This window comes from Schistocerca cancellata, chromosome 2, assembly GCF_023864275.1.
Source record: "Schistocerca cancellata isolate TAMUIC-IGC-003103 chromosome 2, iqSchCanc2.1, whole genome shotgun sequence".
In the NCBI taxonomy this organism is placed as follows: Eukaryota; Metazoa; Arthropoda; class Insecta; order Orthoptera; family Acrididae; genus Schistocerca; species Schistocerca cancellata.
In genome coordinates this window covers 839,151,904-839,165,321 of record NC_064627.1, presented here as the reverse complement: position 1 = coordinate 839,165,321, position 13,418 = coordinate 839,151,904, and the positions used below count along the sequence as shown (strand labels likewise).

At 42.9% G+C, this 13,418-nt stretch overlaps 1 protein-coding gene across 1 annotated transcript in view; it reads right to left on the bottom strand.

Annotated features, from left to right (window-relative positions):
- The window catches only part of LOC126162753 (probable chitinase 10), a 375,310-nt gene that overhangs the window by 34,756 nt on the left and 327,136 nt on the right, over window positions 1–13,418 (bottom strand). The window contains exon 10 of the mRNA XM_049919434.1: window positions 1,324–1,541. Coding sequence (XP_049775391.1) covers window positions 1,324–1,541 — 218 coding nt within the window. The remainder of the gene's footprint in view (window positions 1–1,323; window positions 1,542–13,418) is intronic.

Genomic DNA, 13,418 nt, shown 5'->3' with positions numbered 1-13,418 from the left:
TCAGCCCAAATACCCGTTGACGCCTCAGCCCACTTTGTGTTGCCCCTATTCTCGAAACAGCATTGCAGAGGCTCTCAACCATACTGGAATATAACCTCAGCGTCGATCGAATCGGCGTCCCTGTCTAAAACCCAGCATAGGTGCTTTTATCAAATGAAATTGGTCCTGAAACTGTTTCCAGGGACCTTTTGCACAACTCCACGAATTACCCTGGCAACCATTCACCCTCAATCCAAATTCCCATTCATGCCTCATCCCACCTGGTATTCCCCATAAACTCGTTCGATAGTGAGGTGCTATTATAATACAGTTGGGAGCCTTTGCAGTGCCGTTCGAGTTTAGGGGGAACACCAAGTGAGCTGAGGTATGAATGGGAATATAGACGGGAAGCACGGGGATAGTCGGTGCAGTTGTGCAAAGCCACTGTGGCAGGGTAGCGTAATGGTTAGCGCATCTGCCTTGTGAGCAAGAGACTTGGGTTCGAATCCCAGTCTTGGTAAAAATTTTCATTTGTTGCTTCAGTCTGCATATATGCATCAAGAACTACATTCTCTAATGTTGCACAAGCAATCCTAGACGATCATGCTGCAGAAACCGGAGGTACTCTCGTACTCACTTTTACTTGGGAAAAAATATACTATGTCACAATGATATGGTTACCTTGTACCCCTAACCATGCATTAAACGCAGATCGTTGCTGAGGTAGTGACTCATGAATACAATGCGAGTTAGCGTCATATTTGTACCCAATTAGCTTTAATCGAAAAGTTTACATTTCAGATACGTCCTACTAACTGGGACAATATTTCATACTGAAATCAGAGCCATCTCGTAATCACAGATTCGCAGTTGCCTCGTAAATAACTAGTTTGCAGACCTGTGTTTACTGGAACGTTTTTGCCAATATCATCGTGTACTTTCACTTGAGTCAGTCTTCGTCGTCAATTCCAGTACACACTGTATATCTTCGCAATTAAAGTGAACGACCACAAACTGTAGGAGATTTGCAACGAGTAAATTGAGTTTACGCCAAGTATTCTCGAAATTACTAGTGCTACGAGTTCATAAGAGTCCTTTTGCACGCGTTTTGTGTGCCGGATTACTCGTGAGAGAGATACCGTCATCTTACGTACATAATTTCGCCTGACTCGAAACAGCTACTCGCCATTCCGGCTGAGCAACCTCGGTGTTTACATCCAGTGTCGGAGGAGCGACGCGAGCTGCATACGCAGGATGCACCCCGCACTTAGCTCTGCCGCGGCGGCGTTCCTTAAATCACGCGCGAGGCGCTCTGCAGGTTTGTTTTGCGCTCGCGTGCCTCACCTTGAGCTGGGGGTTCTTCTCGCGCAGCGCGATGACCCGCTCGTAGAGGTCGTCGTCCTTGTCGTTGGCCGGCGCCAGCTTGTGGTCCTTGAGGGTGGCGAACGCGAAGACGACGTGCGTGCACAGCGACGGGTCCACGTCCTCCGGGCTGAACTTGCCCGCGCCCGGCCGCTTCCCCGACCAGCTCGTCATGTAGCAGAACACCTGCGCCGGCCGGCCTGCAGCACACAACACAGTGTTACTGACCTCCCTCCGACTCGTCCCTCCTCTCTAGCAAAACTGGTCTCTACTGTCCAGGATAGCGTGCCTGAGAGCATCGTAAAAGACTCGCCGACCTCTAATTTTAGTTGAGCGCCTGGACACTAGCGTTACAAAGTCACTGAAGAGAACACCTGGAGAAACCCCTCCAAAAAGGAAGTTATGGAGAAGTTTCTCTATCATTAAGGCACTTAAGGTAATCTCGTGAAAGGCACACACAAGCATGCTAAATAAATCGCACACACACACGATCACAAGAGTTTCCCCACATTTGCACTACGTACCTTCCCTCAGCCAGCATCACTCTCCTTTGCCGACCTCTTGTGCTTCCATGATCCCCCAAACATGCACACATTCGAGTAGAGTTGTTCTTTACAAACACTACGCTTCGGTAGCTACAGTACATAAATGACGTAGTAAATCGTAGGATTACCGGTAGTACTGGTGGAATTGGTAGGGAAAGAGACATAAATGAATAGATGCGAGAGAAACCAGCAGCCAACAATTTCCCTTTCTTTTTTGGTTGATTGTTTGTTTTTCACATACATAGAACCGCACATCGCTCACTGTCAGTCCATTGTGTATTTTATACCCTTACAGAATATAAATTGTATTTTATAACTAATAACAGTTAGTTGAAGGGCTTATTTCAATAGTGGTACAAGTTCATTTTTGTTCATTTTGAGATACAGAGTCCTAAAGTTAAATGAGGGCTCAAAAATCTGCAGTTGAGATACCAGAAAGATTCAAGCATATGGCTTCTTGCTACAGATAAACCTTTCTTTCTGTTTGGATAATTAATTTCTGAAGCATTATAGGCAGAAAAGTGGAGGTAATGGACTTGTACCACTATTGAAATGAGCCCTTCAGTTGATCTATAATTTCTGCTGCATTTAATTTTGAAGCAAGTACAGTTTTCGTGCACAAATATAAAAAATCTGTATCATTATTATTGTTTGTACTTAATGGAACGTTTTTCATCATGATCAAAGACCAGAGTTTTCTATTATTATTGATAACTGCGAAAGGTGTTTATGAATAAAGGAAACATGTTTTATGCATTTTCGAAGAAGTATTGAAGTATGTTTGATGTATTTTTGTTTTGCGGCTCGTTTTATCTCATCTTTTTCAAATGATAGAGCACAGCAATCAGTCGTCCTTTCCTTGCAGATTTGATTCGGCAAATCTAGATTTCGGCTAGTGCCAAGCCATTATCAATGCACCATTTCATAGTGCCACTGCATCTTGTAGTATGTTAGTCCACTGTTGTTCGGGCTTCGTTGAGGAAATTGCGTCTCCCTGCGCTGTATGATTTACATTATTTTATTTATTTTTACTACAGCAACCCTCTGTTTCACGTTACAAATCAACAATTTTCTAATATAACCTGAATCAAACATTGACAGTTTCAGTATTGCTGTAAATGCTGTTTATTGTTAAGTAACAGACAGCAGGATAACAATGCGGAACAAAAATGTTCCGTAGTTTATATGGCCCATTATGTAGCCTCACTCAGTTTCTAGACGGTTCACTGTTTCCGGTTTTTTGGGCAATCTAGTAAGACACTGACAGCATACGTAAAGAAAGCGATCGGTATGAGGTAACGCCCGACTGGTATGCAACACTCCTAACGTACAGATAACTGACCTGAGCTATTAAAATAACCGTAGTTTTCGCTTACGTATGGTAGTTTACGGTAGTTTAACAAATCTAAATGCAAGCGCCCACATACATATATAAACATCAGACACCATACCATCCACCCTCCCCACCACGCCCCAGAATGCTAATCCTCTGCTACCCTCGATATTTTTCATCGGCCCTCAGTTAACTTAGCAAAATCCTCAAGTGCAATAAACACCACAGTAGCGACAAGCGTAATGTACACTATTCTCGACGTTGACAGTAATCTTTCAGTTCACATTTGTGAATAAATCCATCGACACGTTACCGCGTTTTCTGTACTTGTCAACTGCGAGACGAAAGAGCAGTGCTTGAAAGACACTTCACTCCTGTTCGTAAGCTCGATAAGAGAGAAACATTAGGAAATTGCTCTGACATGGATGTAACACCCTAAATTGTACATTGCGAGGCAAAATTTTGAATGAATTGTAGGTGTTCCGAGATTTTTATTTCAATACTTGTCATTCAGTTCAGATATACTCTTTATCCAGGAAGCCACGTTAATGATATTTAAATAAATCAGATAAATCTACTCCAAGAAATAGAAAAGCATAGAGAGAGAGGAGAGAGAGAGAGAGAGAGAGAGAGAGAGAGAGAGAGATATAGAGATAGGGACAGAAGATAGGAGTATTATACATTTCGTTAAGTGAAACTTTTACATAAAAAATTAAAGATGATGATTGTTTAATTGCTTATACAAGAGCCAATCAACATATATGAAAAGTGACGAAATGTAAAAGAAACTGCTTATATCATATGACTTAATTGTAAACATTAAATTATCCAAAAAATGCTGCTGTAAAATCTACGGGTCCCAAAACGACATATTTATATCTAAGCAAACAGTATTTTTTTTCCTTTGTGAACCACTGGAGCTGCTTAAAAAATAAGACAGAAGTGTTTCGTTGAAAACAAAAATAAAATTCAGTTGCAAAAGCAAAGCTATACATTCATTTATCTAGAAAATTTGTGGCATAAATTATTCTTATGCACTAGAAAAAATTACTTAAAAATCCTTAAAGAGAGAAAAAGATCATATGCAGAGATACTTAAAGCTTATTCCTTTTAACACAAGTTGACCCCTTCCTCCGCTCCGTTATTATGCATAATAATCGCACTACTCATCAATTATGCTCAAAGAATTTACTGGTGTAACACTATCCTCTTGTCCTGTGTCAAGTGTCTGACCATATCTTGTGGGTGACTGGTGTATTGTCATTCAGCATAGTGCGTTGTTTATGTTGTCATGTACGAATACGGAATGAAATGAAGGGAGAGGATGTAATCAACTAGAAGTTTACACTCTGCTGCTATCTAGCAGCTTCAAGGGGAAGTCAAATTCAATGTTTCCACTCGGCTCAAAAGTCATTATCTGCAGTAGCACATGTCATCATCCCACGAGTCACTACGGTTTGCGTTAAAGGCTTGGGTGAACTAATTATCCAACCGAACTTTCCGCAGTGCCTGAAACTGAAAGTTTATAATCGGTAGATACATTATTACCAGTTTTGACTTACGGCAGTGAGACTAGGATTTTTTTATCCTAACCCAATAACTGAGAGATGTTCAGTGAGCAATGACCAGATGCATATCAAGAATGACCAGGTGATAAAGAAAAACAGTTAAAAGGATCAGGCACCACACTAGAGTGGATCACTTTCGTTCCACACATTAGGATCATAAAGTAGTTGTCGAAATGGTTTCCTTCCATCTCAGAACCCTCTCTGCTTCAGTAATAGTAAATTTGTTACTGATATCAGTATATCTATGATATACCAGTATTTCATATATCTGGACCAGAGCTGCTTTTCAGTGTGGAGATCTATTGTTACAGCTGTCTTTCAATCCTTCCTGGGCTCCTTTCTTCTAATTGCTTTCTTTTAACACGTTGCATTGCATATCCTCTTTGTGTGCAAGTTATATCCATCGTCAATTTTACACTGAAAATTGCAGTGTTCCCTTCCGTATGCTGGGTGAAATTAGGTCTGCTCTCTCATATTGTCCTTGTCCTGGCCTATTCATATTTCAGACTGGTTTTTTCAAGCCTCAGAAGTCGCAGAAGCTTAAGTTCCTCCCCTTTCGCCCGACATAGGCGCTCTTGAATATAACGGGTCACTCCCGATTAACGACGAAAAATTCCATTATTGACGTTCGTCGATAGGTTCTTCTTCCCATACATTCTTTTTGGTACATATCGTAGTTCCTACATCATTTATGGTTTATTTGTCACTGTATTGATCATCCACAACTTAACACTTATGATCTCCACTGGATACTGGAGACTGTGTACTCTTTCGACCATTTGGGCTTCAATTTTCTTGCTGGTCTCTGCGTTCATGTAGTCTGCGCATAGTACTAAATATACAGATTTTTCAAATTTTTCCGTAATACTCCATTTTAAAGGGCTCTGTAGTGTTCTTCTTAAACACTCCTACTGTCCGCGTTCAGTTAGATCCACATACACGCGTAACAACTTCGTAACACTTTATGGTTCTAGTCATAGATTTAACGTTGGACACAATATTTTCACGACTGACCTAGTATTTTTCCTATGCTCTAAGCATGGCAGCGGAAATGACATCTCGGCTAGAAATCTGAAAAGAATGCCACCATGCCGTTCACGAATTAGGCCACTGGATAATTTTTGGCCGATTTCTGAAGCCATCAGTCATATAAAGCTTTTGGCTCTCAGTCCGCTTTTTAATTGCTACTCTTTTGGAGCAACGTTTCAGACATTTCATCCTGCTGAGCAGACTTGTTAACGTTTTCTATCCATGCGCCTAAACTGTTAATTTGAAGAGGAAGTAGTTTCGTTACTGATTTCGTACATCTTCTGTTTCTCAATACTCCTAATTATGTTTTAAGTAGGTTGTTATTCTCAGGACAGTCATCGTAGTTATGATCTCATATCAGCTGATTGTGTGTGTAGTGTTATATATTAAGTGTGCGTGTGTGTGTGTGTGTGTGTGTGTGTGTGTGTGTGTGTGTGTGTGAGGCAGTATGAAATGAATGAACAGTGTTGCACTGGCTCTTTACATTATTAAATAATTTCTTTGCAAAACGGTATTCCATACTAGGGGATGAATTGGACGAGGTAGCGCTGTTATAAACACGCAGTCCTTGCATTTGAAAAGATGTAGGCCTCAATCTTCATACAACCGTCGTGATTTAGGTTTTACATATTTTTTCCTAAATTACTTCAGATAATTTCCGAGATTATTTTTTTCCAAGTCACGGGCGACTTCTTGTCCCATCGTCAAACTAGACGTGTAAGCCCGAAAATTCCTGTATAGGCTATCTAATCAAAAGGCATATGGATCATGTGGGCACTCCGTGCAATACAGAACTGACCACTAGATGTCACGAGAGGCAGAAGGAATCATTTGTAAGTTCAAAAGCACTAACAACAGTCCAGGCAACAGAAAGACTGTGCATAGGGTGTTAAAAATAATGGGGTTCAACGGTCGAGCAGCTGCTCATACGCCACACAGTTCTGTATTCAGTACTAGGCTACGCTTAAGATGGTGACAAGAGCAACATCACTGGACAGTCGAAGAGCGGAAACGAGAGATTTGGAGTGATACCCTGTGGCAATCCTATGCAAGGGCTTGCGGTTGTCAAATGTCACGAGAAAGTTAGCTACCGTCATATGTAGCACCAACAATAAAGTACGGAGGTGGTGGTGGTATGATAAGGAGATGTTTTTCTTGCTTAGGATGTGGTCTCCTACTTGGGTTAAGAAAAACGTTAAATTCGGAAGTACACTAAAAAACAGCACTACGAGTGAATTATATTGTCCGAATGAGAAGGAAATCTGTAGAAATTGGGTGATTTATTCAAAAGAAAGAGCTTGATGAATCGAGCTAGTTAATAGCGCACTGGTCCACCTCTGGGCATTATGCAAGCAGGTATTTGGCTTGGAATCGATTGACAGAGTTTTTCGACGTCCTCCCTCAGAGAATCTCATTTACTGTTGTTGAATTGTCTTCAGTGATGAGACCTGCTTCGAAATGAGCCCCGATGACCAGCGAGGACGTCTTGAGACGCCCCCAACATCCGTGGGATAGTGGGATACCAACCTGACTGTCCTTCGCCATACAGCCCGACAACCAGAAGTCATGATCTTGGCTGCCATTTCATTTCATATCAGGACCCCTTTAGTTGTCTGCCTTGGCACCCTTACAGCACAGCGGTACGTGAACGACGTTTCGCACCGCGTTTTGTTGCCCGTCCCATCAAGCCATTCTGGGCTTACATTTCAGCAAGATAATTAACATCCGCACTCGGCGAGAGTTTCTGCTACTTGACTTCGTGCGCTTGCCAGACTCGCTTTGGCAAGCCAAATGGATCGGTGGATCCCTTCCCAGGTGAAAAAGTTTGGAGCGTTATGGGCAGGGACCTCTAGCAAGCTCGGGGTTTTGATGATTTAGTGCTCCAGTTGGACAGAATTTGGCACGATCTCCCTCAGGAGGACGTCCAACAACTGTACGAATCAATGCCAAGCCGAACAAGTGCCAGAAATGGACCATCGCGTTAGTGACTTGCTCACTTTGTGATGTTCTTTCCCTTGAAGAAATCATCCAATATTTATTTATTTATTTATTTATTTCAAACTGTAACCATATGTTTACCTGTAGATGTACACCAGATCTACCGATTTCCATCCCATTCGGATCATTCTTTCGTTGTATGACTTTCTTTCTTCTCCTTCCTAGAGCGTATATGAACGCATTTTAGAGCATTGTGTGTACTGCGCTTTACTGTGTGTATCAGCATCACAGGGCACCCCGTCGTAATCCAGGACCTTTGAGGCAATGGTTTGTGGACTACACAGGGTCCCTACCTCAATCAGTGGATTTTGGGCTGTGAAAATTAGTGGTGACACCTACAGCCGTGTGTTTAAATCCCTTTATTCAGATCCTAGGAGTTTCATGATTGTAATGGTCACTTGATTCGTGAGCCAGTGTGGTCGACGAATTGGAATTCCATACCCCGTTATGGCGATATGGAAAGTTGGTTCTAGATCCAAAAAAATGTTCAAATGTGTGTGAAATCTTGTGGAACTTAACTGCTAAGGTCCTCAGTCCCTAAGCTTACACACTACTTAACCTAAATTATCCTAAGGACGAACACACACACCCATGCCCGAGGGAGGACTCGAACCTCCGCCGGGACCAGCCGCACAGTCCATGACTGCAGCGCGTTAGTCCGTTTCTAGATCCAATTTTGGCCAATAGAGGTACTTTGCGAAGATGCAGTGAGTGACGCCAAATCGGTCACAGTTGAATAAAGAGATTTAAACACACGCCTGAAAGTGTTCCAATAATTCTCATATACTGACCAGCCGCTGTCCTACGCTCTATGCGAAATAGAAGATGGATGTACGAATATCTTTGGACTGGACTAGAACGTCGACTTCGTTCCCGCAGCATTAAACATCATTACCTTCTCTCGTTTCGCCCTTTGAGAAAGAATGGGCTCCCATTTCTCCGCAGACATTCAGGAACCTCACCGAAAGTGTCCGTAGCAGAGCACAAGCTGTTGTGAGGGCGAAGTGTAGGCACATCCCATATTACTGTGCACTAATAGGAGTCTGGACTCGTATCATGAAAGATTGAATATGAATAATGTTACATTTATTCTTCTTAAACTGGATTACCACAACATGTTCAGTATCCTTTTGAAAGTGATCCACGGGTGAATAAAACTACTGCTGTTACTCTAGGTACTTTCAATTAATTCTGCAACTCTAGTAACCTTAAGAAACTGAGCTGTAGCTGCTGGGACCAGGTTCGCTGTTACACTTTCCCTCCACCTCGTAACCCGAATTATTCTCAGCATATGCGGCCACTTCGAAAAATTTCCGCTAAACGGCGAACCGAGAGAAACGGCGCGATCTGGCGGACGAGTGTATTATCCGCGAACGGCGATTAGCAGCTGGCTGCGATAAGCGCTGGGCGGTGTCCGCTGCGCTGACCTGGATTCGAACGGCGGTTCGTTGCACCCGGTGAAGGGCGGCTGGCCGCGCCAGCCCGGGTTGCATAAGCGTCTCGACGGCCGCTTTACAAGACTACCTGCCGTTGTGTAAGGCGCCGGGCGCCTACCTACTGCCTGCCCCGTCCACGGCACCCTCCCTGCTGTCAGCTGTCCGATTAACAATTCACCGCGTTTATGTAGTGCGATGTCTTTCTATCCCGCAGGTGGTACGCTTTTATTTACAACTAGGGAACCAGGCAATTCTTCGCAATTGATAAATATGTATGGGAACTGGATGTACGTCCTGATCTCTTTCTCTCCCCTCTGTCCATTTCCTCCCTTCCCCTCTCTCTCACATCTCTTCCTCCTCCTATCTCTCTCCACCTCCTCCTCCCCCTGTCTCTTCCCCCTCTCCCTCTCCCTCTCTCTGCCCATCTCAACCTCCTCCCTCTCTACGTCCATCCCTCCCTCCCCCTCGCCAGCTCTGTTCATTTTCTTCCCCCTCCATCATGCCTATCTTTGACCTCGAGCATTGTTTATTGTTATGACCAAAGAAATCTTGAATGGGAATTGAAATCACTTAAAATACGATTGGGATCATTGGCAAACGGTGTATCAGAGGCCTCTTCTGCTGCGGGATTTTTGAGGGTAGAACCTTCAATGACAATACATCATACAGTTTTAATCTTAAAACTGCAAGGATTACGAAGTTTCGGACGTTTCAGACTCCGTAGTAGTGTTCTAACCATAATCCATAAATACAACTTTCAAGATATTTGTTAAAGCAGACTGTGAGGAAGAGAACAAAAGGGCACCTAATTGTGCATTCAATTTTTCTTTAAAATAATGAAGCTGGTGCATAAGTTTGCAGCGTTTTTGTTTTCAACGTTGGTATTCCGGTTGCTAAGAGTGCGATTATCGATTGTCATTTTTTACTTATAATACAGTTCACTTAAAACTTCCGGGCTGATAGGCAGTGGACGAAGTATAAAACTCTCGCCTGACGCTTTGTCTCCGACTGCGGCAGACATCCTCGGAGGTCCAGCGGCGAACTGCGAAGAAAACTCGAGGAAGCGCTGATTATATAGGCAGTACAGAGGGCGCCACTGTCAATCACGTGGCGTCGGCTATGAGATTGTCTCTGGTAATGCTAACATTATCGTTTGAAAGCAATCGATCGTCACGCTTGCGGTGCAACGCTGACATCCAAATTTTATCCAGTTTAACACCTTCGTCTTTCCTGTTAAAATTATTACGGTGTTTATCAATCTCAATAGCCTCTGTATACATGCGAGGTTTTTGTTATGACTCTCGTCTCGCTGAATTTTATTTCATGATCACCTTCCTGGTAAACATGTTCCGCTACGGCCGATTTATCCATTTGACCCAGGTGGCAATTCCACTTATGTTCAACAAGACAGGTGTTCACACTTCTCTTGGTGGTACCGATATAAACCTGGCCACAACTACACGGATGTGTCCCGCAGTAAGAGAAGAAAGGTCAGGGGAGAGTTTTACACTTCGAGCACCGCCTATCAGCCCGGAAGTTTTAAGTGAAGACAATACCGGCCTTGAAAGTTTACACTGTATGATTATAGTACACTGCTGCTGCTCGATTTTGCGTATTGGCTCAAATGGCTCTGAGCACTATGGGACTTAACTGCTGTGGTCATCACTCCCCTAGAACTTGGAACTACTTAAACCTAACTAACCTAATGACATCACACACATCCATGCCCGAGGCAGGATTCGAACCTGCGACCGTAGCGGTCACGCGGTTCCAGACTGAAGCGCCTTTAACAGCACGGTCACACCGGCCGGCAGTTTGCGTATTGTTATTTTGTCGTTTGGAGATAGTGAATGGAGCTATTGACGCTAGAAATTGCAGTGTAAAGTGGAGAAATCGGAACATTTCCAACATATTCTTCTGTTTGAGTTCAGTAGAAGGGTGAGCTGAAAAGAGCCAGCGGAGGCAGTCAAAAATATTTACGCCAAGTGTAGGGATAATGTTATTGGACAGGTCAGGCGAAGAATTTTCTTTTTTTTTTTAAGGACTATCAGTTTGACAGTAATCGCTCTCCACGTTCATGAAGACCTTTGGTGTTTGATGAAGATCGTTTAAACGCATTAATCCACAATGATCCACGTCAGTGTCCTCGAGAACTGGCAAATGTGATGAACTGCCATTATTCCACCATCGTGCCACAGTTGTATGCAATGGGGAAGGTTCAAAGATCTGGTGTATGTGTACCGCACGCTCTAAGTTGAAATGGTTCAAATGGCTCTATGCACTATGGGACTTAACATCTAAGGTCATGAATGCCCTAGAGTTAGAACTACTTAAACCTAACTATAGAAATTCTTTCAATCCATATGTGGCATAACAGCAAACCAGTGCTTAACAGTATTGGTTGAAAACAGTCTTGGTTGCAATTGTAGTTCTTTTTATTTTTCAACGACGCGTTTCGCCTTATTTAGGCATCTTCAGGTTATCTTTTCTAGATGGACGCGAGAGGCACCAAGATCTGCATAACGCGTTCCCGTTCGCTCCTGTGAACCGGATCGCTTTATGCAGATCTTGGTGCCTCTCGCGTCCATCTAGAAAAGATAACCTGACGATGCCTAAATAAGGCGAAACGCGTCGTTGAAAAATAAAAAGAACTACAATTGCAACAAAGACTGTTTTTAACCAATAAACCTAATTAACCTAAGGGCATCAAACACATTCATGCCCGAGGCAGGATTCGAACCTCCGACCGTAGCACCAGCGCGGTTCCGGACTGAAGCGTCTAGAACCGCTCGGTCACAGCAGCCGGCATGCTCTTAAGTCAAAACCACAAAAATCAGCGGGTGCCCATATGTGCATTTCTGCTTGCTGGTTGTCAATTAGCTCGTGAACAAATCCGATCATTCATATCCTGTATCGTTACTGATGACGAAAAATTGTGTCTTTATACCAACATAAGGAAAAGAAAGGAATGGCTGAGCCCAAACAAAGCAGCAACTCCTCGTACAAAAACCTACGCACTTCCACAAAGTGTAATGTACTGCATTTGGTGCGACAGCGAACGTGTTGTGTACCACGAATTGCTTTATTGAGATGTAACTATCATTGCCGACATTCGTCATCAGCAACTGAGACGTCTTGCAGACGCAATCGAAGAACACTGCATGAAGTGATGCTACTCCACGACAACGCCTGCCCATATCTGCTAGAACACTATACAGGAGTTGCGCTCGGAAGTCATTCCGTATCCACCTTTTTCACCCGATCTTGCGCCCTCAGATTCTCAAATTTTCCTCTGTGTATCGAACAACTTTCAAAGAACTTTGTTTCTGGATGAAGATGTCATCCGAACATGGTTCGACGAGTTCTTCGCCTGTAAACACAGTGATTTCTACTGTCGCGCAATAGAAAAGTTACCCCAGAGTTGGCAGAATGTTGTGAATAGTGAAGGAGACTACATTATTGACTTAAGTCTCTGTTTCACGTATCGTTTGTGACTCTTGAACTTACGGAAAACGCTCCTACCGTATGCACCAATCCATATATAGTAAAAGTAAAAGGAATATACGGGAGAAACAATTTGTCTAATGGTTTATATGCGCTGCTGTCGTATTTGAAACTGATTGCGAGAAAGAAAACGAAACCACACTTTTCGCACCACAGCATAACACAGTATTTTCTTTCTGTCGCTTGGTTTTAACAGAACGCTTTTACATTGTTGTTTAGATGTATTCCTATGTCATTCTGAATGTTGATGAGAGCATCGTGTACAAATCTGAAACAAATCGATCAAGAATTTTTCGATATTTTTGGTAACAACGTTATACATTTCAAATATACTATATTTATGAACCACATATAGTAAAAAGTATGTACCCTATGTCTGAATGTTTGTTAGAGTATCATCCAAAACTTTCTGTGGTGTTTCAGCAGATATTCGCAGTTTCGTTTTTGCGTTGTGTAGCTGGAGTCAGCCCAAAGAAATAGTGCTCATCACTTGTTCCATGTGACTTAATAGTTCTGCATGCTTGGTGCTAGCAGTTAGTGCGGGCCAGGGCTATGCTTTCGGTGCTGGAGTACTGTAATTCATCGAGTTTTACTGTCGCTGCTAACACATATCCGTAAAACAATCACTAGACTAACATGGGACCACTGAATCGAATTGACACCT